This window comes from Eptesicus fuscus, chromosome 10 (genome assembly GCF_027574615.1).
Source record: "Eptesicus fuscus isolate TK198812 chromosome 10, DD_ASM_mEF_20220401, whole genome shotgun sequence".
In the NCBI taxonomy this organism is placed as follows: Eukaryota; Metazoa; Chordata; class Mammalia; order Chiroptera; family Vespertilionidae; genus Eptesicus; species Eptesicus fuscus.
The window spans coordinates 97,626,523-97,654,500 of NC_072482.1; the positions used below are offsets into that span (position 1 = coordinate 97,626,523).

General features: G+C 58.4%; 1 protein-coding gene across 8 annotated transcripts in view; it reads left to right on the top strand.

Moving 5' to 3' along the window:
- Positions 1–27,978, top strand: part of AFDN (afadin, adherens junction formation factor) — a 102,773-nt gene that overhangs the window by 64,114 nt on the left and 10,681 nt on the right. For 6 of the 8 annotated variants that reach the window (XM_054722580.1, XM_054722576.1, XM_054722578.1 and 3 more), the window contains 14 exons: positions 392–537; positions 843–937; positions 2,027–2,292; positions 3,534–3,677; positions 4,840–5,038; positions 6,464–6,567; positions 6,938–7,024; positions 17,170–17,235; positions 17,430–17,503; positions 17,915–18,033; positions 19,336–19,530; positions 19,920–20,011; positions 20,289–20,480; positions 23,089–24,084. In XM_054722580.1, the coding sequence (XP_054578555.1) occupies positions 392–537; positions 843–937; positions 2,027–2,292; positions 3,534–3,677; positions 4,840–5,038; positions 6,464–6,567; positions 6,938–7,024; positions 17,170–17,235; positions 17,430–17,503; positions 17,915–18,033; positions 19,336–19,530; positions 19,920–20,011; positions 20,289–20,480; positions 23,089–24,084 (2,775 nt within the window). Of the gene's footprint in view, positions 1–391; positions 538–842; positions 938–2,026; positions 2,293–3,533; positions 3,678–4,839; positions 5,039–6,463; positions 6,568–6,937; positions 7,025–17,169; positions 17,236–17,429; positions 17,504–17,914; positions 18,034–19,335; positions 19,531–19,919; positions 20,012–20,288; positions 20,481–23,088; positions 24,085–25,628; positions 25,665–27,978 lie in introns of all 8 variants that reach the window. The other 2 variants (XM_054722575.1, XM_054722577.1) reach the window with 1 other exon arrangement.

Consider the following 27,978-nt stretch of genomic DNA (forward strand, 5'->3'; position numbering starts at 1 on the left):
GGGTTGCTTGGCGGCCAAGCCAGTGGCTGCGAGTATCCGGGTGGCTGTGGGTAACCATGGACACGTGTGTGTACACGCAGATTACCAGATAATGCACAACCTCTGATTTGGTGCTGGATTCCTCCATGTCCCATTCCTCCAATTTCTCCATTGATTCATAAACGGTAGCCAATTAGACCCACGTGTCTCCGTGAGCCCAGGAAGCACGGTGGTGACTGGTTCCCACTGCTGGGCGTGGACCCAAATTCCTTGGCGAGTATCTGGTATCTGTGGCAAATGTGCTGGTGGGACGGGACGGTACTGGTCTATCCTCGGCAGCTTTCAGGAGCATCCTTGGTGGTTGTGGTTTCTGTCGCTCCTGTGGCGGCTCAGGCGTGTGTTCTGCCCCCAGAAACAGAAGAACATCGCAGGGGCGCTTGCTTTCTGGATGGCCAACGCGTCTGAGCTCCTCAACTTCATCAAGCAGGACCGGGACCTGAGCCGGGTCACGCTGGACGCCCAGGATGTGCTGGCGCACCTGGTTCAGATGGCCTTTAAGTAAGGGACCCGTCTGGGGAGGGACACTGTTCTATAAAGATTAAAGTCATATGTTCTCTTAAACTTTCAAAACGAATTTTAAAGGTTCTTAATTACCTTGTTTGAACAATATCAAGAAGCGTAAATAACTGTGCAAAACGTGTTGACTTAATAAATTGAATTCAGTGAGCTGTGTTTCTTGAACCCTGAGAGGGAAGCTGTTGTATTTTTAATGCAGTATTTCTGAGCAGTGCAGGCCGTTCTGCATGTGCCATGTCTGACAGCAGCTCCTCACGCTGACATCATGACACCGTGCGTGCTTTCAGGTTCCTGGTCCACTGTCTGCAGTCAGAACTGAACAACTACATGCCGGCCTTCCTGGACGACCCCGAGGAGAACAGTCTGCAAAGACCGAAGATAGGTCAGGACAGTCATTCCTCCCCCCCTTCCCTCCCCCCTCCCTCCCTCCTCCCTCCTCCTCCCTCCTTCCACCCTCCCCCTCTCTCCTTCCCTCCCCCCTCTGTCCCTCCCTCCCCCCCCTCCTTCCCCCTCCCCCCTTCCATTCCCCCTCCCTCCCTCCTCCTCCCTCCTTCCCCCCTCCCCCTCTTCTCTCCCTCCTCTCCTTCCCTCCCCCTCCCTCCTCCTTCCTCCTCCTCCTCCCTCCTTCCACCCTCCCCCTCTCTCCTTCCCTCCCCCCTCCGTCCCTCCCTTCCCTCCCCCCCTCCTCCCCCCTCCCCCCTCCCCTCCCCCTTCCTTCCCTCCTCCCTCCCCCTCCCTCCTTCTCCCCCCCCCCCTCTCCCTCCTCCCTCCTTCTCCCCTCCCCCTCCTCTCCCTCCTCTCCCTCCTTCTTCCTTCCCTCCCCCCTCTCTCCCTCCTTCCCTCTTCCCTCCCTCCCTTCTTCCCTCCCTCTTGTTTAACTTCATTTTAATGTTTCATATTTGTAAGAGGGAGGTATTTTGAAAATAAACAAGGTATTGGGTTTGGCATTTTTGTTAAAGAACAAGTTTTAACTACCACCAGCAGTAAGTGTTGTTTAAGAAGAGTTCTTATGTGGGTGTTTCATGCTGGTTGTGCTTTTTCAGGAAGCCTCAGGGTGAACCCCAATGTTAGTAAGTACAGTCAAGGCCTGTAAATGTTTAAAACACATCACTCCTTCCTCTTTGGACGAGTAGCATTTTCAAAGTGCTCCGGGCAGGCATGCTGTGACTTTTTTTTTTTCTGCTTTTTTAAAAAATATTTTTTATTCATTTTTTTACAGAGAGGAAGGGGGAGGGAGAGAGAGCTAGAAACACCGATCAGCTGCCTCCTGCACACCCCCCCCCCCCCCAATGGGGATGTGCCCGCAACCAAGGCACATGCCCTCGACCGGAATCGAACCCGGGACCCCTCCGTCCGCAGGCCGACGCTCTGTCCACTGAGCCACACCGGTCAGGGCGTGCTGTGACTTTTTACTAAATTTACCGCCAGTTCAGGACTCCCGCGTGACCGGTGCCCTCGCCTGTCTCTGCAGACGACGTCCTGCACACGCTCTCGGGGGCGATGGCGCTGCTGCGGCGCTGCCGGGTCAACGCGGCCCTCACCATCCAGCTCTTCTCCCAGCTCTTCCACTTCGTCAACATGTGGCTGTTCAACAGGCTGGTCACCGACCCCGAGTCAGGGCTGTGCTCGCACTACTGGGGCGCCATCATCCGCCAGCAGCTGGGCCACGTGGAGGCGTGGGCGGAGAAGCAGGGGCTGGAGCTGGCCGCCGACTGCCACCTCAGCAGAATCGTGCAGGTGGGTGCCACTCCCGCCCCGGGACGCGCGTGTCGCCACGCCTCTGATGCCGTCCCGCTGAGGCTTCCCTGGGGCGGATCCCGAGACCCTGGTGTGTCGTTTCCCTGGGTCACTTACCAAGGGCCGTGCGCTGGGGCCTCGCGGCAGAGATCGGGGAGACGGGGCTGCCTCCTCGGGCCCGAGGGCGGGTCTGCCTCAGCCTCTCGGCTCTGGGCGTTGGCTGGCATCTTGGGTCCTGGCTGTAGAGCACCTGGGTCTGTCCTCCTCTCCACGGGGCAGTCCCTGTGCACATGTCTGTGTGCGCATGTCCCCTTTCTGAGGACAGAGTCAGAGGAGGTGCTGGCCTCGTTTCCCCTTGGTGATTCCGCCCAGACCCGGCGCCCAGGCCTCTTCCCGAGGTGCCCGGGGTAGGGCTTCACCATGGGACTCGGGGAGTACACTGCCGCCCATAGCGGGTGGGGCCGGCAGGTGACTGTCCGTCAGGGGTCTTTGTGTTGAGGTTAGTGAGGCGCGTTTATTTTATAGAGCTCCACACCGAGAGAGAAATTGTTACTTAATAACGGACAGTAGTTAACTCCTAAGAACACAGAACCAGGAGACCACAGAGCAGAAACTGTGCCGTAATAGATTCACAAAGACGAAGAGCAAGGAAAGGAAGCGTAACTGTACAGGACTAGACACAGAGGTGAGGAGGGGCCGGAGCCACCCCTCCGGGAGCCCTGAGGTCACGGGGAGGTCACCGGAGGGACCTGAGGCCCTCACCCCGGTGTCCTCGCGCCGTGCGGCCCGGAGCTCGAGTGTGGAGGCGAGTGTCAGCCTCAGAACTCGGCAGCGGCTGCTGTCACCGCAGCGTGTTGTGTTGTATTTATTTCCTCAGCTGCTTCATTTGTTCTGAGGAGTGAGCGTGGGCAGAGGCTCCGCCCTCCTGCTCTGTGGGGCTGAGCCATCTCTGCGAGGTGTCTCTCGGACCCGGCAACAGCCATCCGAGTGGCTGTGGACGTGGTTGAAGTTCCTAAGGGAACTTGCAAATGCTCTGCGGACATGACAGCGGAGTTCATTGTGCGCCTGTGTCAGCAACGTGAGGCCCTCGGCCACCTTTCTGAGGCCGCCCTTTCCCTTTGGTTCCTGGGCCCGTCCGTGATGGGAAACTCCCAGAACCAGCCGGCCGCGGCCGCAGCTGAGCCTTACACACGGGGACTGTGGAACGCGCTGCGTCACAGCGTCCCGATTCCCTCACACAGGCCACCACCTTGCTGACGATGGATAAGTACGCGCCCGAGGACGTTCCCAACATAAACAGCACCTGCTTCAAGCTGAACTCACTGCAGCTGCAAGCCTTGCTGCAGAACTACCACTGCGCGCCCGATGAGCCCTTCATCCCCACGGTAAGGGCAGCGCCCGCCCCACGTGGAACACGCGTGCACAGGGCGTGGGGGTGGAAGCAAAGGAAAACTCATTAACCGTTTCCTTTCACTTTAAAAACAAGCTTATCTACTTGACCAATCTTCACGGTCAGCCTGCTGTTGGTGTATGAGTTCGGGTTCAGTGTAAGAAGTAGAAGCTACATAAGCATTTAAGTAGAAAGGGTTTTAACTCTGGCTCGGCCCTTGGAAAATCATGGGGAGGCCGGCAGGGAGGGGTGCAGGGCACCTGATTGCTGATCCCACTCCTCATTGGAAACACCTGGAGGCAGGCGTGCTGCTGTTCGTCTCCGCCCGGGTCTGCCAAGCTGGCTGTGTACAGCCTGGGGCGTCCGCAGGCACCTGGGAACCAGAGCCTGAGACGGTCTCCCGGCCTCCCGCGCTGCGTTCATGCCTGAGAGGGCTCCTCCAGCAGAGCCGTCCACCAGCGACGCCGTGCGCGCCCGTGTCGTTAAGGGAGCACAGCTCCGAGCGAACAAGAAGGACTTGGAGCACAGGCGGCTGGGATGGATGTCAGGACGTAGCCGTGCAGGAGTCAGATGCAGGGTAAAGCGTGCTCCGTCCTCTGACTCGAGAACAGCGGAGGCTCTGGAGGTGGGAGCCTGGGTCGCAGTGACTGCAGGAGGCCCACTTCCTGTGCTGCGGCCTTTCCGGGGTGTGGACCTGTCTCAACGAAAACGTGTCAGACGAGATCACTCACACCCGTCATTCAGAAAGAACGTCTGTGTGACCTGGGCGTGGGTATTTTATCTTGAGTTTTTACATTTCACATTGAGTGAGCTCTTTCCCACGTCATTCAGCGTTCTACAAAAATAGGGCTGTTCCCATTGGGTGTTGAAGAATTGTGCAAGGAAAAAATGATTACTTTTGAAAAGAGGGAAAACCCATATTCTTGTGATTGGACAGTTTCTTCTCATTGAAGCTGCACGTTATTTGAGATGAATAATTAGTATCTTGGTTCATTTACTTAGTGTGTGCTTTGCTGGTGTTTTGCTGCGTCGCAGGCTGATTCTGAACCTGTTGTCACGTTGTACCCCCGCGTGGCCTGAACAGACGCGTGGATCATTGCTGCTCAGCTGCTCCAGTCACGTAGCAGATCGTTCGAATTTTGCATTTCTCTGCCCAGGACCTGATAGAGAACGTCGTGGCTGTGGCCGAGAACACGGCCGACGAGCTGGCGCGCAGCGACGGGCGGGAGGTGCAGCTGGAGGAGGACCCCGACCTGCAGCTGCCCTTCCTGCTGCCGGAGGACGGCTACTCCTGCGACGTCGTCAGGAACCTCCCCAGCGGCCTGCAGGAGTTCCTGGACCCCCTGTGCCAGCGGGGTAGGTATTGTTGCGGAGCCTGAAATCGGACCCCGCCCGAGTCTGTCTACGTGCGCTCCACTCGTGTGGGTGCTTCTGACGAAGGCACTGTTCCGGGGACTCGGAGGGAAGTGTTTCCCCGTGACACGGGTCACTGACGTGCAGACACACAGTGCCGTGGGCGGTCTGACCCCTCCTGTGACCCCTGGCTGCTCGGTGTGGACGGGCGGGTGCTGGATACGGCCTCGGAGCTGACGTTTGACGGCAGTGCCAGCCGAGCAGCACAGGCTTCGGACCGACGCCCGAGTCCTGGTCCCAGCCCTTCCCCCCAGTTTCTCTCGTGGAGGGGGGTGTGGACGGTAGCGAGGAGCCCTGGGAACCGGCCCACGGGTCTCTAAGTGCCGCGCTCGCACGTGGTCTGTGCTGAGGCCCGGCTCCGCCGTCTCTCAGTGCAGCTCAGCTCCCCCGTGTCACTACGTCTCTCACGTGTTCTCCTGCGTGTGTGGGTGCGAGGGCTCGGTTATACCGGAGGCAGAAGCTTTTCTTAGATGGGCTCGGCCCGGTCTGCTGCTCTTCTGTAACGCGGAGCTCAGACGAGGACAAAGCAGACCCAGGCTGTAGGGGTTTAAGCAAAAGGAATAGGAGAGTCGGGTTCTGTGCCCACAGGTACTTGCGTTCAGAGAGGGTGGGGTTTGACTCCAGCGACTGCTTCACTCACCACAGAGTTTCACGTCCTCAGATTTTGACAGTTGAGAACGTTGGCCAGGCTGCCTCTGGGGATGCCAGTGCGTGGCTGTGGCCCTCCGGGAGGGTGGGAGCTGGCGTGTGGCCTGTGGAGGGAGAGGGAGAGGCCCAGGCCGCGGTGCTCCTCTGAGAAAGGCGGGCAGTGGGAGTGCGAGTGGCGCCGGCGGGAGGGCCCCGAGCTGGGCTGGCACCGAGCGTGTCGGAGGTGGGCCCGTGTCCCTCTGCTGCCCCGCACCTCGCGTCGGACCCACACCCTCACCCCCTTCCCACAGCGCACAGGTGTGACGGGGCAGCAGCCCAGGCCCTGCTGCCTGCCCAGTTCTCCCATCCCTCCCGCCTCCACACCTCCCACCTGGCTGGTCTCTGGCTCTCCCTCTCCTGTCGGCCTGGAGTCCCGGACCTGCTGTGCCTGCAGCACCGCCCACAGCTCGCCTCCCTCCCTCCCTCCCGCAGCCCTCCCTCCCTCCCTCCCTCCCACAGCCCTCCCTCCTTCCCACAGCCCTCCCTCCCTCCCTCCCGCAGCCCTCCCTCCCTCCCTCCCTCCCACAGCCCTCCCTCCTTCCCACAGCCCTCCCTCCCTCCCGCAGTGCGTGTGCAAAGGTGTAGACAGGAACACGGATATCGTCACTTGATGTGTGAGGGTTACGGTTGTGTCGGGCGTGGTGTGCCTTTCAGTCCTGCCATTTGCTTCTCTGCCCCCAGGCTTCTGCAGGCTGGTCCCTCACGCACGCTCCCCGGGCACCTGGACCATCCACTTCGAGGGCGCCGACTATGAAAGCCACCTTCTGCGTGAGAACACGGAACTGGCAAGTCCCGCGCTGAGGTGGGCGGGAAGGACGTGGGCCTGGCGCTTGGAGAAGGGGCTGTGGATTCCTTCCTTGCTTACAGGGAACATCTTAAAGTCACCTGTAAATACCAATTTTATTTAAAAATCTTAAATAAGGCTTAGACCCACGACTTATATGTAAAGTTTTTATTCCAGGCCATGTCTGTAAACAAATGGTGCTTTTTTTAAAAATGAATGTTTCTATACCCTCAGCTATAATTGATTGGTAGGACGTGGGTCAACGTGAACATACAGTGTCAGGTGTGTGGTTTCTAGGTACCAAGGTCCGTACATGGCACCGTGTGCCCGCCACCCTGCGTCACATTAAAACAAACCGTGTTCATCCTCAGGCTCAGCCTCTGCGGAAGGAGCCCGAGATCATCACCGTGACCCTGAAGAAGCAGAACGGAATGGGCCTCAGCATCGTCGCGGCAAAGGTAGGCCGGCAGGCGGCACGAGGGGGAGGGGCGAGGCAGATGGCGTGGGGTGCTGCATCCTGTGGGTGCCAAGGTGCCCATCTGTGCTGGAACGCTGTGCTTGGAGCCCGCCAGCTGAGGGGTGGTCTCCCCTCGGAAAGAGGAGCCAGAGCGCGTGCGCCTGGAGGTGGAGCAGGTCCTACTCAGAGGGCTCGGTCAGGGCAGAGGCTCGGGAGAGCTGCTGCTCAGTCACGGGATCGGGGCACCCGCCGCCCGGGCCGGGGTGCAGGGCCTAGGGGACCACCCTGTCCTCCTGGCACTGTGCTGCTGACGGCCTCCTGTGGAGGGCGTCGTGCGGGAGGCGGCGTTCCGCAGCCCTGGAGTCTGAGTGAACAGGACGGGTGTGACGAGCGAGGACAGAGGCGTGTGCGTGCCTGTGGGCCGGACCTGCACTGAGGGGAGCCGAGGAAGGAGAGCGGTGCTTCCGGACCGTGACGGACGGGCTGCGGAGCGGGCACTTGGTCTCGTGGGCACCGCAGAAAAGTGGGCGGTGGAAGAAGGGGAGGGCACCATGAAGCTGACATGCCAGGCGCCGTGGGGGGCGGTGGGTGTGGGATGAATGAGAAGCATCTGGACTGAGTGGCATTCGTGTTGGAATCGGCTGGGAGCTGCCATCTGGGGCGAAGTGGTTTGGTCTGAAGCACTGAGTCACGGGGCCCCCCACAGGGGGCAGCGCTCAGGCCGGACCTGCTTCCTCCTGGCGGGCCTGCCACGGCTTAGTCCCTGGCCGTGGGGGTATCACGGACCACAGCTCAGAGACGTGGACGAACAGTCTCGGCCAAAGACTGTTTGGCTCTTTGCTTAACAAGCTGAGTCAAATGCCCCTTTGAAAGGGAAAAAGGACCCGGATAAAAAATCCCACCTCCCTCAGACACACAGGAAGGGCTTCATCTCCACGCGTTCCGATATCCACGTCGTAAACTTACTTCAGTACTCGCCCGCCTGACGTTGGAAATGCTCGCCAGGAGCGATGTGGGGGCTGCCATCCACCGCCCGTCGTTCCCAGGTCAAAACCCGTTTTTCGGTAGGAAACGTCCAAGTCCCTGCACATCCCCTCGGATGTAGGTGCCGGCCCCGAGCCGCCTCTGTGCCCCGTGTCCGAGGCAGGAAGCACGGGCATCGCCTGCCAGGAGTCCCCTTGGGCACTCCTGCCTCTCCTCGCTGGTTCTCCTGTCCCGCTGGCTGCGGGCATCAGTGGGCAGTTAGGACGGTGCCCACTCAGAGTCACAGGTTCATGCACACCGCGGCGGCAGGTGGAGCAGCAGGGAGGGGAGTGACAGGGTGAGGCAGTGGGCACAGCGTCCCAAGTGAGGCCCCACCCGAGGTCTGCCTGGAGGCCTGGCCCAGGAATGCAGGTCTGAGGACCAGCGAGCATTACTGGCCGGGGGCGCAGGCCGAGTCCACGCCAGCTGTGCCCGTCTGCATGGGAGGGCAGCTTCTCAGCCCTCACCAAACCCAAGCCGAGGGAACTGCCTCCACTTGCCATTTGCCCACCTGTGGCGACTGGCCACGCACCGTTCCTGCACGTGGCCGCCTCGCCCCCGGCCCTGCGCCTGCTCCTCTGCCACGCGGCCGGACGCTCCCGAGCTGCTGCGTGTGGCCTTCATGTTCATTCCACCAGGAGGCGTGGCAGGAGGGCGGTCTCCCCGGGAGTCGGGGAAAGTCATTCTGTCGTGAAAGCGGGCGGCTCTGGGACCCTTGCCGCTTCCCACTCGCCTCGTGCCTTTTGGTACGCGGGTGGCCTCGTTCGGGTCGTGTGAAGACGAGGTCTCCTGTGCCCTGTGCTCAGGTTGGAGGACGTGTGCGGTGAATGCAGCAGCCAGTGCTGCAGTGATGTCTCTTCCAGAAGACGACGTGGGGTGTCTTGTCGTGTGAAAGTGGAGCCCGGTTCTGGCGCCTGCTCCTGGGCATCGGGACGTGGTTCTCACTGAGGCACGCCGCCCACGCCGGCACGAGGTCGAGCTCAGTTTGAACGTGTTCGCTTGAGATGTGGGGTGCGGTCAGGCTATTGAGGAGCATGTTACCGAGCGGAGTCAGACGTGTGGCTGGCACTCGGAGGTGAGAGCCAAAGGCCGGCGGCTTCCAGAGGCTGTGGAGGGAGTCGCTCAGCACGGGCCTGGTGACAGGACGCCTCGGCGGCCCTGCCTGGGAGCTCGGAGCCCTGGGCAAACCCCTTAGGCCCCAGTACGCCATGCCAGCGACGCCTGCCCTGGCGGGTGCTCGTGCTACCGGCTTCTGTCCCTGGTGTCTCTCTCACTGCTGTGCGCCCTCTCCCCTGCCGGCCCCCCCCCCCCCCCCACCGTGTTTTGTTTTCCTCGTAAGCCGTGCGGTCTTTGTCTTCGGCCCAGGCCTCCTTTATTTTTTCCTCATTAGCGTGTGGCGTGGCTGCTGTGAGCCGGGACATTGTTTGCTGTGCATTCCCTGGCGCCCCTTGCACGCTGCGGTTCCGTTTTATGAAACCCAGATGATGTGGACCGGGAGTTGCAGCTGGCTCTGAGACGCTGCTGCCAGCTCCTCTGTGGGACAGCACGGTGCTTCCTGTTTGGATTTTAAAATACAAACAAGTCCATCCTTTTTATTTGTCCGGCTCTTTTTAAAGTTAATGAAGTACAAAGTAAGCAAAGTCAGAGCCGATGGTTACGTAAGAGTCTGGATGTCGTGGCGATAAACGCCGCCGTGTCACTGCGTCCAGCTCGGCGAGCGGTGACCCGTCTCACCAGCCCCGCGGGGCGGCTGCTGCTGGAGCGGAGAGAAGGGAGCAGCTGCCCGCGGAGACGTTCAGTCCGCGACCAGAATGTGGTTCTCTGTTGTCGGGAGAGCGGGCCCAGTGGTGAGTGTTCTGGGGGGGGGGGGGGGGCGGGGGGTTCCCCGGCAGCTGGAACTGTGCCCCCACAGAAGGGCTTCTCCCAGTGCGGCTTGTTCAGACCTGTCACTCATTAGCTCTCATGGGGCAGCCGTGTGATGTGGCGTGTAACTGCACACCCAGGTGTTGGCTGCCTTTGGTTTTAATGCTGCAAGTCCTTAAGGTCATAAAAATATCAGGCTCTTACGTGCTTTTTATACAAGAAAAAGTAATTAGTCCTGCCGGCTCTGTCACATGGTGAACATGCTTGAGGTCATGGTGACTCCAGCCACATAGCCTGCCGGGCCCTGTGCAGGTGCCCAGGACGTACTGGGTTAGCTACAGGAGGTGGGGTTTGCTGTAGGCTTTCTCTAAAACCATTTTCTCTTAAACATAAAAAGGACAATCTTAAACGTACTTGGAACATTTTACTATTTTATTTAAAAATAAATGGCTAACTGAACAGTGTCTTACAGATAGTTTTAGTTTGTGCTTTTAGACTATAGACTGAGTTCAAATTTTTAAGTCTCACTTAGTTATCTCAAAACGCCAAGTGGGGTTCCTGCCCTTACAGAAGAGGGGGCTGTCGGGCGAGCAGCCTCTTCGCGGAAGCACCCACGGGGACGGCGTGCTCTGAGGACCCGCTCTCTGGTCCTGCTGTCCTTGCTGTGGCCACGTGGCTGAGCCTCTCAGAGTGAAGTCAGGAAACCGGTTCCTTCCAGCCCGGGTGTGCTGGCTGCTGGCTTCTCCGGGGCCCAGAGGGAGCGGCTGGGGCTGCGCGCTGACGGGCGCCTGCAGGACTGTTGCTCATGAGTCTGAACACGACATTTTATATTTTAGTTCTAAAAGCGGAATAGCAGGTTACACCAGAGTAAGTTTTTGCCGTTTTATGGTCATGGCCTCGGAGCTCATTGCTAGGTGGGCTGAAGTGTGGAGTCAGCCGGTCTCAGAACAGGAGCGTGACGGGCTGAGGGTGCGCTGAGGCCGAGCCAGCGTCCACACGTGGCCTCGGAACGCCGCGCTGCCTGTAGGGTCCGTCCGAAGGGAGCCTTCCGACCGCTCTAGCCTCGCTCCGCCCTCAGCCGAGGCTCGGGGTGAGCGCTCGGCCGGCGGGCCTGCGTGGTGTCGGCCCCTTTGGTCCTCAGGTCGCGTTGAGAACCTGGGAGACTGGGCCTTCGCCCTGGTGACGCCCCCACAGCAGCTGGCCTCGTTTTCAGGGGTCCGCGCACCTGCGGCCCCTCTTCAGGACCCAGCCTAGGAGTCTGCTGTCTCGTCCAGGTCCTTCGCCTCATGGAGACGGAGAGGGTGATGTGGCAATGCCTTCTGTTTCGTAACAGATGCCGGGAGTCAACATGAAGGAGCTGGGCCTGCAGCCCAGCCACAGGCATCAGGCTCCGGCCTGCCCGGCTTTGCACCCGTCGGAGCGCCTCCCACGCACCTCCCATGCTGGGCGGAGTGTACCGAGATGAGTTCTGAAACTGACGATTTTAGAATTAAGGCAATTCCTACTGGAGAGGGGGTCAGACAGTGTTTTTAACCTCAAGTCTGAATTGGAACAGCTGATGAATCAGAACTGTCGGTCCGACGAGAAGTTCCGCTCAGACATGGAGGAGGGAGCGGTGGGCAGAGCTCTGACCGCCTGCCGAGTGCAGGTGCCCTGTGCTCGGGTCGCCCCCCCACTCGCTGTTCTAACCCGGCATTTCCACCTCCGAGACAATAGGGCTGAGCTCGTGCTGCTCCGGCCGCAGCCTTCCTTCCTCCTGCTGCTGCTTTCCTTACCGTGTTTTCATGATGTTGTGATGTGTTCGTCATCTCCCACGCCCACACTCCCTTGGAGTCCGCCCTGGAATGTTGGCCGCCTGGGTCCCCTCCCTTTGAGTCTCGCTGTGTGGGAGGGAGGCCTGAGCTGTGAAGTCTTCCCAGAGGTGAGGAGCAGCCTTTCCTCGGAGTGTTTCCCGTCGGACAGCAGGCAGTCGGGTAGGTGGGTCTCCTCCCTGGTCCAGGGAAGCGTGAGGCACAGCCCCGAGCTGCCACTTGGGCTCTCGTCGTTCTGTTTGGGAACCTTTTCTCGGTAACTGACTGCCATCCTCTCCCTTCCTTCTGGCTTCACCTCCTCCCTCACTGCCTCCTAGTCCTCCCTCCTCTCACATTCTCTGCTTCTCAGACCCCTTCCTTCACCTTTAAAGGAAGGAAACGCAGTGGCAACATGCATCGTGTGCTTGATACCATGCTCACACGCAGGAGTCTTGGTTATCTCGTTTTAGTTGCTTTTCTTAAGGATGGGGACCAGGTGTTTGCACTGCCTGGTAGCGTGCTGGGTTCTGCGCTCTGGCCGTCTGAGGTGGGGCAGGGCAGACCACTCGGCAGGGCACACCGCCTGCCCGGCACCCTCACACCAGGCTCCCTCCTGGTGCAGAATGGTATGGCGAGAACCTCGTCACTCCTGGGCCTTCCGATGTGGGACTGCTTTCCAGGAGACCCTTCCTAAAAAGGGAGTTGGACTTGAGGAACTGTGCTTATTCTTTCACTTTTATAAATAAATGCACCAAAAATACAACAAGGTTTTCAAACCCCACTTTAGATAGCTTCAGGCAAGTAATTTTTAAAATTATGTAGCCTTTGTGTGTGTTTTGTGTTGTGTTCCCAGTTGTAATGACTGGTTTCTCTTCCCGGGTTTGGAAATCAGGGGTGTCTTGCCGGAAAGTGCTGTGCCGTGGTGAGGTCCTGCTCACCCAGCGGCGCCGTGGTCCTGCTTAGCGGCAGCTGTAGAGCAGCCTGGCCGTGGACATGGAAATGAGCAACAGGTCATGACGGTTTCTGTTACCATCTTTAAAAAAAAAAGAAACTGGGAAATTCATTTTGCAATGTTTTATGTTACGCATTATGTCCAAATGTTAGGGTTTCCACGTAGTGAATGTGCATTAAGAAGCTAGTTTAGATTCTTTTTTCCACACTGAGTCTGAGATCGGGGCGTATCTTTTACTGCTCATACAATTCAGGCGGACAGGTGGCCTGGTGGCTCCGGCACGGGCGGCAGTCTGATAGGGTCTCGGCGGCGTCTGAAAGCTGCTGCAGGGCATTCCCGGTCGGCACGGCCGGTGCTCACGGAGCTCACATGTCCCTTTGGCTCGTGGCAGATGATACGTGGACATGTAACAGCAAAATGTTGTAACTTTCTTAATTAGAAAAGGAGTAGGATTACCATAAGATGAAATTTAATTGTGTGTATGTATAAGTAGGAACTAATAGAATTACTTCAATAAATTTTCTTTAAAAAAAATTGATTTCAGAGAGGAAGGGAGAGAGAGAAACATCAATTATGAGAGAGAATCACGGATCGGCTGCCTCCTGCACACCCCACACTGGGGATGGAGCCCACAACCCGGGCCTGTGCCCTCACTGGGAATTGAACCGTGACCTTCTGGTTCATAGGTCGACACTCAACCACTGAGCCACGCCAGCCGGGCTAGAATTTCTAACCGTTTAAACTAACTTTTTACAGTGTTATCAGTGTGACGTTACCAGTGCACATAATGAACAGAGCAGCTGCTTCCTAACCCGCTCGTGTGTTCCGCTCAGCTCTGGGCTTCCTCACAACAGGGCTGTGTGCCAAGTAAGGCCTGGAGCGCCTTCTGGTGAGCCCACAGGCAGAGGCTCCGGGAGCTGCAGGCCGCCGGAGGGCAGGGCAGAGGCCGAGAGCCGGGGAACAGGAGCTCTTGTCTGACGTGGGAAAGGTGAGTGGGTGGGCAGGTGGTGGCAGGTGAGCCTGGGAACCGATGCTGAGGGGATCTGGGCAGACCCATGACATCCGAAAGAGGTTTTGTGTGAAGAAAACATGGAAACAGGAATGCATGGGGACACAAAGCCTGGTCTGGATCAAGCACGGTGTTCCAGGGAGAGCTTGTGCCTGACCGTGGGTTCAGGAGCGTGGGGGCGGAGGCGGCCGGGGTGGTGGTGCCGCGCACTGTGGGAGTGCGCTCGCGGGGGGGGGAGGGGGGGGAGGGGGCATTCCTCAGACCAGCAGCTCCATCAGCAGGAGAGTGGCCACGTTTTGCCAGAACTTTCCGAAATGTATACTGTCAGCTTCTGCCTGCTGAAGGGCGGGCTGGGAGGATGCTGTCAGGTGTCTGTGTCACACGGTCAGTTTTACCTGAAGGTTGAACTTGGCTTATTAAGTTCCACATGCATGTAGTTTGACAAATTACCTGCTCAGAAATGTTACAGGATTTTCGGTTATTGAAATATGGAGCCGGCTCAATCTAAGGTAATGTATTAAGTTGTGTAAAGCGTAGAGTGGTTATAAACAGTCGAGCCTCATAGTTACCCTCAGGTGTGAGGTTCCTGACCGGAGAGACGCGGCTGCGAGGGAAGGGCATGATCCCGGCAGCCACAGCTGGCGGTGGTGGGGCGCAGACCTCTTCCCGAGGGAGCTGGGGGGCGAGGGCAGCTACAGGCAGCTAAAGCGTGGGTGCAGGCCAGCAGTGTATCAGGGCGTTGTTCTCATTGCCGTACACCATGCTCCAGGGTCGCCCCCAAAATGTATACAACACTGAATAGTTCATTATAAAGGAATGTTTATCAAAATACATTTCATTTTAAAAATCGAGCTCGCACCTGTTAGAGTGTGCATACATTTTGGGGGGACAGCCTGTATTATGCGAAAAGAAAGAGTTCTGTTGTTATAGTTTGTCCAAGTGAATGAGATTTTATTCTTTATTAATAGTCTTATAAAGTGTCAGAAATAGGGAGTGAAGGAGAGCTTGCTCACTGTTTTTATCTAAATTACAAGGACAGGTCACGTTACCAAGCAGCAGGCTGTGCGAAGAGCAGGTGAGGCCCGTTGACCTGACCCCGGTGCGGTTGCTGCTGCTTGTCAAAGGCACATCCCAGGCCCCGGGACGCCTGGCCGAGCGCCGTGCGAGGCTCTCCAGGCTGTGTGTTCCTGGACGCACACCTGTGATGACGTTGGGTTTATGTTCGGCACAGGAAGAGAGTAACAGCCGTAGCTAGTCATAAAATAGAGCGATATGTTGTAACGAAAGGCGCGTGAATGTGGTCTCTCTCACAACCAGTGTGGAACATGGCAGCTGCGGAAAGGGCGGTGGGGTGGCGCGGAGACCCGCCGCAGGGATGAGTCCCGTCCCAGGTGGGCGGAGCAGGCAGCTCAAACGGGCACATTTAAACCTCCGCATTGTCGAGTTCTGGGACTTTCCATGTGGTATTTTGAGTCTGGTTGAATACGGGGCCAGAAACTGCAGGAAGCGAAGCTCCGGGGGGAGGGGGGGGTGTTGACTACCTCTGTATTCTGAAGTTCAGGAAGCATTGCTCTTATGTTGGTCAAACGGAGCAGAAGGAAAAGGATGCTTCTAGAACCTTTTAAAAAGCCGGCCTCGGGGACTTCTATGAGGAGGTGCCCTGTGGGATTTACAGAGAAAGAAGGAGGTGTTGTCGGGGCCCCCCCCCCTTGACGGCGTGGAGGAACCGCCTCTGAGACAGGCGCTCCCTGAGCCGGTGCTTGGTCCTCGCCCATTGGTGCAGGCGCGGGGCTGAGGGCAGGGTGGGCCTTAGTGCAGAGTGGGTGTGGGGGGGGTGAGGCCGTCGTGGAACTGCTGAGCTGCTGTGTTCGCAGGTAATCACAGATCCCATGGAGGCACAGCTGTGCTTCTTGAGATAGTTAGTCAGATTACAGGTGCGGGAACACCCAGGGAACAGTGGGAGCAGGCGGTGCTTTACAAGTGCTGTCCTGTGGCGTGTCCTCCGCCCCGAGCTCGAGGAGCCCGGGATTGGCAGTGAATTGAGGTGGAACGTGTGTGTATTGCTCTTTTGCTAGGTGACATGCTGAGTGAGCAAGTTGCCATTTATTAAGTGCCTGCTACTAGTATGTATTTTTTATGGTGAGATTTCAAATTTACAAAAAAGTACAAGTTTGCCAAGTATCAAAATGATTTTTTTTTTGTATTTTGCTCTTTGTTTTTAATTTTATGGCAAAAGCACCGTGCAGGGACCACAGGTTGCACTGGTTATCGTGTTCTCAGAAGTGGGGCGCGCCTTGGAGGGCGTCTAGCGGGCAGCTGGGTGTCCGGGACTGGGCAGGTCTGCAGGGAGGGGCCGGTCGCTGTCAACGTCTAGACAGACAGAGGTGTTGGCGGTGAGCAGATGGAAACCCGGGGGTCGGAGCGGTGGAGGGAGCACTTGATTTTAGCTTATATGGAAGGAACTTTTATGGACTCAACCGCCGGCCAGTGTGCACACATGGAATCGGAAACACTGCACCCCCACGCCGAATGCTGTCTTAAGGGGAGACCTTCTCACTGCTTTCCGGAGCAGCGTGTCCTGGGTGTGTGAGGGTCGCAGCAGGGCGGGCCGCGGGCCGGTGTCCCCGAGGAGAGCAGGAGGCCTTCAGTCACCTGCTGGGCACTCTCCCAACCGGCACGGCGACCTAACGGGAAAGGGGGCGTTTCGAGTGGAAATCATGTCGTCGAGCATCGTCGCAAGATGGTCCAGCGAAGGCATTTGTTGAAATGGCCGTCTTCATAACTTCCTGTGATGCCGTCCTGTGTTGTGCTTTCATGACACACCTTTCCCGGGGGCGGTTGTGCCTGGGAAGCGGCCCAGCTGTAGGCCAGTGCCAGCCGGCACCGCGTGCCGTTCCACGTGGAGCCGCTCCCTCGGCTCCGGCATCGTCCGAGTTGTTCATCCTGGCCGTGCTGCCGAGCAGGACAGCGGCGCGCCTGGAGCAGCTGCGTGTTTCTGCGTCTCACGCAGCCCGGCTCCTGCCCTCGACTGAGCCACCACGTGTGTTCTGTGCGGCCCTTACCGGGCCCTCTGCGTGGCCGTGAGAAGTTGTCTGGTTTGACTTTGAAGGTGTAAGGGACCTGGGTGACGATCGGAGGTCGTTGCTCTGTGTGTCGTGAGAGTGGGTCTTCGTTCCCGTGCCCTGTGGCTGCCCATCACCAGCCTTAGTTCCTCGTGGGGTTCAGTCTGGTTCAGTCTCCTTTCAGCTGATTTATCATAATTGACTGGATTTTTAGGAGTAACTTTTCTTCAGTTGGAAATATACAATAGGTACATTTCCTGTTTCTTTTAGTTACCAAGTAGAATGTTCATCTTACTGGTATAGTTTATGGTTCTAATTTTCACGTGGAAACTAGAACCAGGACTTTGGGAGTGGCTGTGTGCATGCTTTATGTTTGCTTTATTTCAGTGAGCATTGCATTTCTTCCCGTGTTTTCAATGCGGTGTTTCTTACCTTGTTTTTGCTCAGGGTGCTGGTCAAGATAAACTTGGAATCTATGTCAAGTCCGTTGTGAAAGGAGGTGCTGCGGATGTGGTTAGTATAACTTTTAAAGATGTGAATTTTCATATGTCGTATCTAACAAACGTTAAGAGATAGTCCACTGGCATTTTTAGTCATAAACATGAAAAACTGCTATTGAAAACCGACAAACAGGAAGTGTACTTACCACTGACTTCCCTTCCTCCCTCGGCCTTGTCCCCCTCGACACGGGTGCTCGGTGCGCACAGGACGGGCGGCTGGCCGCGGGAGACCAGCTCCTCAGTGTGGACGGGCGGAGTCTGGTAGGACTCTCTCAGGAAAGGTATCGTTTATGTGTTTGCTTTCAGCCTAATGCTAACATTTGTAGGGATGGTTCACATTAAATTTTGGAATTGGAAGATGCAAAATAATGCTAAAAAGCTGTGTCCTTACCCTCACCTGTTTAAGTGTAAAACTCTTAGTATACATGACATGTCATGTGTTGGCAAAGTATAAATATGTATTTTAGTCTGGAGCAGTTTTTGTGAAGCTTAAAAAATATTCGTAACACTTGCTAAGATTTCTATGCTCCTGCATCCCTCCTGGGATAATGGAGGCGGGAGTGCAGGTCCTTACAAAGGGGCGGAGGCTGAGGGCACTGCGCAGCCGCGGCTGGGCTGCGGGCACTCTGATCCCAGGCGCCTGGGGACAGCAGGCAGTGCGCCTCCTCCTCACCCCGGCGCTCTCCTCCTAGGGCAGCAGAGCTCATGACAAGGACAAGCTCTGTGGTGACACTGGAAGTGGCGAAGCAAGGAGCCATCTATCACGGCCTGGCTACCCTGCTCAACCAGCCGTCCCCGATGATGCAGAGGCGTAAGCACTGCCTGGGGAGGGTGGGTGTGTCTCCTGTGGGTGATGGCCAACCGCAGGCTTGCTAGCCGCTTCCCGCGGGCAAGCGCCTTACGAGCAGGACCTGTTCCGTCCAGTGTCCAGTTTTATAGAGAAGGAGACCGGGATGGGCCTTGCGGGAGCCAGGATCCGATGTGGACCTGCGAGCCACAGTGTGACTCCTCGGGCTCCGTCCCCTCAGAGCCCCGCCACCTTCCCAGGCCCCGCCCAGTCCGAGTGAGCGCTGGGGGGTCAGTTCTGCGGGCAGACACAGGCTGAGGTCCTCAGAGCAGGCAGGCCCCTCCCCTCGGGAGTGCTGAGCGTGGGCCGCGACTCAGTGCTGCGTGCTGACACAGGACACGGTGTTGTCAGGTGTAGAAAAGCCCAGGTGTCTGAAGAAGGAATTGTTGGTGGAAACCATGGTTTTGTAGCTACATCAAGCACCTCAGAATAAAAATGTCAGTTTAGGTCTTTATCAAAGGAGTTAGTTCCGAAACCACAGGAAAAACCATGGAGCACACGATGCTTTAAGTCATCGGTACTTTACACCTCGGTCAGACCCGCCCTGCTAACTGCGTGGCCGCACGCCTGGCCGGGGCGGGGCTCTCTCCGCGGCAGCAGCGCCTGGACCTGCTGTTTCACTGGAACAAAAAGAGGGTCTTAAAACCATGCGCTGGACTAAACACCTTGCCTCAGCCTATTGTCTACTGCTTTCATATTTAACACCTTGGTTGTCCGATTTCTCAGTTTACAGTCATTTCAAAGAAGCAAACTAGGCAGAGTTAGAAATCAAAGAGGGGAAACGTAAGCCGATAATAAATCAGGGTCACCAGGCAAGAAGCTAGCAAAACTGAAAAATAAAGATGGAACGGCTCATCGAAGGGTGTCTGTGATGATGTTCTTCCTGAGCGGTTAGAAGAATTAATGTTTTAAAAGTGGGGGGAGTGTGTTTGTTTCTTAAAAAGTTACTTTTAAACAGATTTTGTTACTTTGGTTTCGTTACTTAAAACAGGCAAGTTTATGAGAAAATAAGCTTTGAAAGCGTACCTTAAGCTTTGAAAGTGTACCTTTTCCCATTAACGTCAGTTAAGTGTTACTTTATTTGAAAATCTTTCAAAGATTCTCTAGAAAGATTTTATCCTTACATAAAAACCATCTTATTTCTTCCACAAAAGCAAGTGTTACCTGTGGAGTTTGAATGTGTGTATGTTCGTCTTCCTTTTAAAAGTGAGTGGGTGTGAAAGTGCCCTGAGCAGAGGATGCCCTGTGCGCCTGTTGTGCTTTCAGTGTCAGATCGCCGCGGCTCAGGAAAACCCCGACCCAAGAGTGAAGGCTTCGAGCTCTACAACAATTCCGCTCCCAACGGCTCGCCCGAGAGCCCCCCGCTGCCCTGGGCGGAGTACAGCGAACCAAGGAAGCTGCCCGGCGACGACCGGCTGCTGAAGAACAGAGCCGACCACCGCTCCAGCCCCAACGTGGCAAGTAAGAGTCGCCGGGCCTTCCCGGGCCACGCCAGCCCTCGCCAGGCCCACTCGGGGTCCCGTTGGAGGAGGCAGCTCTGCTTCCTTCGCTGTGGAGTGAAATGATCACTGAGTTGGGGACCTCTGGTTCAGTGCCGCTAGGCAGGCACTGACAGCGTCTCTCCAGGTGGCTCTCACCCGTCACGGGCGGTTCACAGGAACAAGCAGCAGCGTGAGACCGCGTGCCAGTCCTGGTCTGGTGGGCTGTGCTCTGGGCTCGGATTGGCCAGGAGGCAGGAGTCCCTCCCGGGCCTGTCGGCTGTGCCGGGCAGGCCCCGGGGCGCCCTAGGCACTCTGGTTGGGCAGCACCTTGTCCAGGTGCCGGAACCTCTGTCCTGACTCTCCCCGCAGACCAGCCTCCGAGTCCTGGAGGGAAAGGCGCCTACGCCCCTGGGACGGCAGCGAAGATCACGTCCGTCTCCACGGGGAACCTGTGCGCGGAGGTCAGAGCCCACCCTCCCCGCCTCTCCCGGCCGCCCTCACAGCCGGCCTGACCCCATCCGCGCTCCCTGTAGCTCCTAGGACTCCGTTCTTAGGCTCAGTGTGAATTAGCAAGTCGGGGCCAAGTAAGGGCTTTCTTTCCTTTACTCTCAGTGTCGGGTCAGGCACGTCTCATCTTGAACCCTTTCCAAGTGTCTGTACTCTGTTCTGTGACTCCTGGGAATGGGAGCCCACGCGCAAGCTGCGCAGCACTCACCTCTCCTCGATCGCGTTTTGCAGGAGCAGACGCCCCCGCCGCGGCCCGAGGCCTACCCCATCCCCACGCAGACATACACCAGGGAGTACTTCACCTTCCCCGCCTCCAAGGCCCAGGACCGGGCTCCTCCTCCTCCTCCTCACGGCCAGTGGTCCGCGTACGAGGAGGAACCGCACGTGCACGTGGACGGCAGTCACCCCAGCCTTGCGGCGCAGGTTAGCGGGGAGGGGTTCACACGTGCTCCCCGCGGTAGACCCCACACAGACCCTCCACGTGGTGAAGACGCCACCTGAGGCCTGGGGCCGTCTGTCCAGCAGCCCTGCCCGCGGCATCTGTTCCTCCTGGCTGTGCGGCTGGTGCAGGAGCCCGGAATGGCAGCGGCGGGGGGCGGGGGGGGAGTGTGGGTGCAGGAGCCCGGAGTGGGGGGGGTGTGGGTGCAGGAGCCCGGAGTGGGGGGGGGTGTGGGTGCAGGAGCCCCGAGTGGTGGCGGGGGGGGGTGGGGGGAGTGTGGGTGCAGGAGCCCGGAGTGGGGGGGGTTGTGGGTGCAGGAACCCGGATGGGGGGCGTGTGGGTGCAGGAACCTGGAGGAGGGAGTGTGGGTGCAGGAACCCGGAGTGGCGGCGGGGGGGGGGGGCGGGGGCAGGAACCCGGAGTGGCGGCGGGGGGGGGGGGGGGGCAGGAACCCAGAGTGGGGGGTGCAGGAACCCGGATTCGGGGAGGGAGGTGCAGGAACCCGGAGTGGGGGGAGGGCAGTCAAGAGCTGGCGGCTTTTCTGGCTGCAAAAGCAGCTGGAGGCACATGGGAGACCTCGGGGACAAGCTCAGTGGAGAACGGCTGTGGCTCACAGGTCAGGGAGGCGCGGTATCAGCTGTGTCTTCTCTGTGGGAGGATGATGGCACTGAGATGACTGGGAGAGGAAAGTACCTGTGTGCTCAGCGACAGGTGCGGTCTAGGCCGCCGTTTTCACAGGAGCAACACGCGTTCGTACCAAGTGCCGTCCCTGACCATGTAGTCAGGGCTCTGACCTCTGTTCCAGCAGCCAACACGATCGCCTTCCGGTGCGAAGGAATCAAAATTACATGTGTTTTCTGTCAGATTGGCAAAAGTGTATTTTTTGGTGTGCCACAGAATTTAGTGATTAATTTGTGTGCCATGAGACGAAAAGGGTTGGAAATCTCTGGCCTGGGCTCTGTAACACGTGTGTCTGGGACAGTGGCTTCGACGGCGTCTTTCTTGGGTCAGGGTCAGGGGTTACTGGAGAGTTGAGATGGGCTCTGAGCTGAGCCGAGAAGGACGAGGAGGTGGAGGGAGGGTTTGTCACAGGAGATGGTGTGAGGAAGGTGCGGAGGGCCCATTTCTGAGGGCAAGGCGTGGTCCCAGCAGAGGTCACGCGTGTTCACAAGCTTCGTCACGTCCCCGGGTCCGTCCCCCCTTCCTCCTAGGTGGGCGGTGCCCCCAGCAGCCTGTCCCCCCTCCCCCCCCCGCCCCTCAGCCTGGAGCACTGGGAGTCGGCTGAGACGAGGCCTCTGCAAGGTCCCCTCGAACTAGAAGTAGTTCTAGGCCCTGTTCCTGTAGCCTGTTGTCAGCCCTGGGGACACCTGCGTGGGGTGCGTGGAGCAGTCCCCACATTCCACCCGTGTGCGAGGGGCGTGGCTGAGCCTCACGTTTGCAGTTTGCAGCTCGTGCGCTCTGGCCTCCCATGTGAGTGATAATTCAGAGAGGAGGTCAGGAGACAGGGCAGGTCTCCACGTGCTTCTCAGTGGACAAGGAAAGGACTAAGGTCATGGTGGGCCTGCAGGGAGCGGGGGCGCACCGGGGCTGAGGGCATCTAAGACAGCAAAGCAGTGACTCGGAGCCACGAGAGGCAGTCCAGAGAGGCCGCAGGGGATGTGAGGCGGCGCCCACGGCGTCCTCAGTGCCTGCCCTGTGCGGGGCCTGCACGCCCACTCCCCACGGAACTGTTTCCGAGCTGGTGTCCGTGTTCCGTTTTCCTGCCAGGCTTTTATTTCAAGTGACATCTTATTTTTCTGCTTTTTAAAGAGATAGTTCTTATTTTGTTGGGTTGTTTTTTAAGGAAAGAAAACATTTATTTCCCAGGTTTGCATCTTCAGTTTCTCCTCACTGACAGGACGGGATGTTTGACTCAGACACAGAGTGAGGCATTTCCCCGGATTAAACTGCTCTAGGCATGATGCTCCTCAGACCTCAGACCTCAGACCGGTCCTGAGAAAGGACTTCTTTCTGCCTCTGCTGCGCGGTGTGTGCCGGCAGGTGTGAGCTCTGCGGACCCCCAGGGGCTGTCTGTCCCGCCGCGGCTCCCTGCCTCCCCTGCGCTCGCCCCTGCGTCCGCCGTCAGGGCTGCTGGTCAGGGGTCAGCACTGGGACTCAGAAGCCATGTGAGGCCACATTGTGGGGTTCTGACCCTCCCGGTAGTAATGAGAGTTTTACTGCCGAGAAGGAATGTCTGTTGCTGTTCCCATAAGCAAGCTAACCACCTTCAGCCCTGCAGCCAGTCCGTGGCTGGCACCCAGGAGGGCGTGTGCCGTGGGCTGGGGAGGAGGGCGGGCACCGTGCTGGGTGCCTAGTGCTTGCCTCTCGCTTCCCGCCAGCGATGCAGAGAAGGCACAGCTGCTGCTTTGCACCAGGGCGAGCATCTCACGGGAACGCCTGCCACTGTGGCGGCCACTGGCACGGGCAGGCTTAGCCGCGCTCTGCGCTCTCCCCGGCCCAGTAACGTGTCCCGGAGACAAAAAGTTCATGAATGTCCAGTACTTTCTTCTGACAAATGGCGGGGACCTGACAGTTTCCTTCCTCTTTTTCCAGCGTGTGACCCGTTCCCAAGAGGAGCTTCGGGAAGACAAAGCTTATCACCTGGAGCACCACCGCGTGGAGGCGGCCATGGACCGCAAGTCCGACAGCGACCTGTGGATGAACCCGAGCTCCTCGGTGGGCTCCAGCGCGTCCAGCCAGGAGCACCTGGACCACGCGTCCAAGCCGGGCACTCCTGCATCCACCCTGACCAAAAGTGGCCCCGGGCGCTGGAAGACCCCCGCCACGGGGCAGCCCGCGCCAGCATCTGTCCCCCAGCCTGGCCGCACCGACCTGCCCCCACCGCCACCTCCGCCTCCCATGCACTATGCCAGCGAATTCGACGGGATCCCGATGGACTTGCCTCTCCCACCGCCCCCTGCCAGCCAGCTGGGACCTCAGTCTGCACAGGTGGCCGCCGCGGAGCGGAAGAAGAGGGAGGAGCACCAGCGCTGGTACGAGAAGGAGAAGGCGCGGCTGGAGGAGGAGCGGGAGCGGAAGCGCCGGGAGCAGGAGAGGAAGCTGGGCCAGATGCGCTCGCAGTCGCTGAACCCTGCTCCCTTCTCTCCTGTGACTGTGCAGCCGATGAAGCCGGAGAAGCCGGCCACGCTGCAGAGGCCCCAAGAGACGGTCATTCGGGAGCTGCAGCCCCAGCAGCAGCCCCGCACGATCGAGCGCAGGGACTTGCAGTACATCACCGTCAGCAAGGAGGAGCTGTCCTCAGGGGACAGCCTGTCCCCCGACCCCTGGAAGCGCGACGCCAAGGAGAAGCTGGAGAAGCAGCAGCAGCTGCACATCGTGGACATGCTGAGCCGGGAGATCCAGGAGCTGCAGGGCAAGGCCGAGCGCAGCGCCGAGGAGAGCGACCGCCTGCGCAAGCTCCTGCTCGAGTGGCAGTTCCAGAAGCGGTTGCAGGAGTCCAAGGAGAAGGACGAGGACGACGAGGAGGAGGAGGAGGACGTGGACACCATGCTGCTCACGCAGCGGCTGGAGGCCGAGCGCAGAGCCCGGGTAAAGGGGCGCAGCGGGGCGGCGGGGAGGACGCTAGTGAGGCCCCTAGAAGTGGACCAGGGGACGGGCTGACAGTGCTCAGGCATGCCCTTTGAATAGTGTGAAGCCAGCCCAGTAGGACTTACGCTTTAACACGCAAACTTACTTCTCCGACACTTGGTGAGGAAAGGAAGGGAACAGCCAGTAGCTGATGAGGGGCTGGCAGGACTCATTCTTAGGCAGGTAGTGAGCGGCTGGGCTTTGTGGGCCCACAGACTGCCTCGCTGCTCGGCTCCGCGGCGAGTGGGCTGAGAGCCGCCAGACCTGTTCACGGGCAGGCAGCACGGGCGGGCAGCAGGACACCACTCCGCACCTGAGCCAGGTTTCGCTTCGTCACCAGCAGCGGGCTCCCCGTGGGAGTCACAGCCTGAAGCAGGTGTTCGTTAGCCAGCGAGTGGCAGTGGCAGTAACCATGCCTGAGAGAGAGCTGGCTTTTATTCCTTCCTTCAGATGCACACCTCACTGTGGCTCTCACATCACACACGAGGAGAAGAGCAAGGCATGTTAGTCACATGCGATAGATTGCCAAACGCCAGCTCTGAGGATTTTTGTTAGCCGCTCCAGCCACGGGCAGAGGCCTGGATCGGTACGGTTCACAGAGAGTGCCGGTGGCCCTCTCAGGCTGGTGGCTGGAGTGGTTTTCCTTCGTGCACTGCCTATTCCGAGGAAAGACAGCCGAGAGCCTGTCCTTTTGTCTTTTGGATTTTGTTTCTAGTCCAGCTTTCGTTTGGTGCTGTCCATACAAATGGTCTGAAGCAGTGGCTCAGTGAGACGTCCACCCCCCTCCGGCCCAGTCGGCGTGGAGTGGAGCTAGCCCGCTCCCACACACGCACAGCACGCAGGCCCTCGCCAGAGGTGCATACAGCTTTGCCCAGAGTTCAGGTGGAGCCCTCTTGTGACATGAATGTTTCCGAAACGAAGGCCTCGGTGCTAACTATTACCTTGTTTGATTGGCATTTTCCAACTCGTCAGCACAAGTTTCCTTCCGAGTGACTCTGCCATCGGTGCTGCCTCACGGCACTGGTGACGGTGGGCATGAGGGCCCTGGCCTGCGGTGTAACTCGCCAGCCGGGCGCCTGCACGGGGCGTTTTCCTCGGCCGGCCACTGTCACTAGTGGACACGTGGCAGGCGGGTCAGTAATCGCACATTACTGTTTCTGTAATGACAGACTTCTTCATCGAAGGCCTGTCAGCTCTGAGCCTCTGTGAATTGTGATACGGAACATTTCTTAGGTCTTAGAGGCATCTGCACATTTACTACTGATTTTATATTGAGATTAAGACCTTGGTCTCCAAGCAAGAGCTGAGGGAATTTTTACCTTTTTAGTTACCGTGTGTCTTAGTCACAAATCGCAGTGTTTAGTTTCTGAAAACCAGAGATCAGCCCGCAGCCCCTCGCTTCCCACGGGCCCTTCAGGAGCAGGAAGCAGGAGAGCGAGGCGCGCTGGTGGTGGGACAGCCGGACCTAACTCTCTCCCTCCTCTCTCTCTCCCTGCCACCTGCAGCAGACTGCTGTGCCCGCAATCTCTGTTCTAGATTTGGTATGTGCTCGTTCCTGTCCTCCCTCCTGTCCCGGTTCCCTCTCCTTCGGTGGCGTTTGTGTCTCCAGTAGCTGCAGTCGGGTCCTGACCAGCTGTAGTCGGGACTCTGAGCATGCCTTTGACTGTTCTGACATTTAGTTTTTCTTTGCTTTTCTCCTTTCATTTTGTGTAACTGTTTATGGTTTCGACCTTTTCTCAGTTTTAGTCATAAAATTGATTTTGTGTATTCTTACTCGTCACAAACACATGAGCAGATGAAAAACGTTTGCCAAGCGTGATCCATTCCATTCTTGTTCCATCAGAAGTAGGTTTCGATGTTGAATTGCTAGAAACTCAGTTGAGCGGTGTGGACGTTGCCCGTTCAGAAGTCACTCTAGGGTGTGACTGTCGGTTGCTGGCGTGAGAGACCCCAGTGAGCATGCGTGGCTGCCCCAGTGCCGTCCCGGGGGCTCCGGGCCGGCCGTCAGCGTCCATTCTGTGCGACTTGGGTGTGGTGTTGGCGTTGGTCACCCAGTGCCCATCATGCGTAGCTGCCCGTCTGCCATCTGCCAGACAGTCGTATCGGCTTTCAGTCGGCATTTGTTCACCAGCTTTTCAGTGATAGGCCCGTGTCCGATAACAGCTCAGGCTTGACTTGAATGGCCTTTTCACCAATTGGCCGCCTCGCCTGCCTTTCCCAAGATTCCAGCAGACAGCCGGGGAGTCCGTCCCTCCAGCGAAGGCCCCCGTGGCTGGAAGGGGTGTTTTCTGAGCCTCACTTTTGTACAAGACTCAGGAGGTACGTTTTCCTCTCTCCTTGGTGCTGAGACTCACACTTCTAGTGCAGACCCTCCTTCCATCCAGGGCACACGGACCCTCCAGGTTTCAGGGTGCTCACGAGGGAGTCCCCTCCCCCATCCGCTCCGCCGCCGCCTCCCGTGGCAGGGATTCTGCGGGCTGCTCCGTCCCGTAGGACCTCAGCCACGGTTCTCTCTGCTGATACGTTCTCAGGATCTGACCACCTGCACGCCCCTGTGACTTGTCTGAGTGACGCAGGAGCCCCCTTCCCGAACCCTTGCTTCACCTCTGTCCCCTTCACAGGCCGATCTCCACGCGGCAGCCACAGTGAACCTGAAAAGCACGTCACATGTCCGAGTCCTCAGAGCCCCGGCACGTCCCTGCCATCAGACATCCCGAGTCCCCACGGCCTCCGGGGCTGTGTCCTGTCCTCGCCCCATGCCCACGTCGGCCCTTCTTCACGGCGTCTCGGGGTGGAAGGTCACGTCCCTGTAGTTTCTCGTGGCTCACGTCTGCAGGGCAGCTGGCCCTTCTCCCTGATGCCGGGATCCCAGAGGCCACGCCTCCTCCCAGCAGCCCCGGGCGTTGGGTAGGATGGGCCAGCCCACCCAACACACAGTCAGGATTCTCACCAGGTTTTTCTGAGTTCCTGTTGGAGCTCTTTCTGCCCGCAAAGACGCCTGCTCATAAACTCGACTGCCAGGGACTCCCCTCGGCGAGAAGTGTACGTGGCTGACGGGCTCTCCGTGGCCAGGCCAGCTTTGTCCTGTTGCCGGTGAAGGGTTCCCTCGCTGACGCCCCTCCATCTTTCAGAGACATGAGGGCGCTGCGGTTCCTCCTGGACAACCCAGCGAGACCCTCCTGGCGGCTTTCCTGTCGGGTCTTACGTGCAGCTGTGGGAATGGGCATCCTCGAGCATCCAGGCACGGAAGGGTTGACTCAAAATTTAAAAGCTTCAAGCGGGAATGAGCAGGGACCTCCTCGAGAGCGGCCCCTTCAGAGGGGACGTGGCGGGCTGGCTTCTGCGTGGTGAGGTTGAGGGACCTGGGAAGTGGGAACTGGCCCGCCCCGAGCTCAGAGCCGAAGGGCCGAGGGCCGGCAGGCGCCTCCTCCGGGAGTTAGGAGGACGCCCTCCGTGTGTGTGGGAGTCAGACCACAAGATTAATGTGATTGTGGAAATGAAACAGTCTCCCTGAAAGGGCCCTCAGCCGCGCCACCTGCCCGGGTCCTTCTGCCGCACCTCCGCCGCTGAGGGTGTCCGCCGCTGAGCCACAGTCCCGCAGCTCCTGGTGGAAGACTTCTTACGTGTTAAGCAAAGAGGCATGGCCTCTGCCCGTCCTGTGGTGCAGGTTGCCCAGGAGTGGCTCTGTCCTGAGGAGCGTCCTCTCCTCTCCCCTCGGCTGGTAGCTGCGCGCCCTGCCCCAGGTCCGGCAGGCGCCGAGGCGAGCAGGTGTCTGTGGGGAGTGCTCTTGATGGGGATGCATGGCAAAAGGCTGCAGGGGACAGAGGTGTTTTGGGGGCAATGCTTATCAACAGA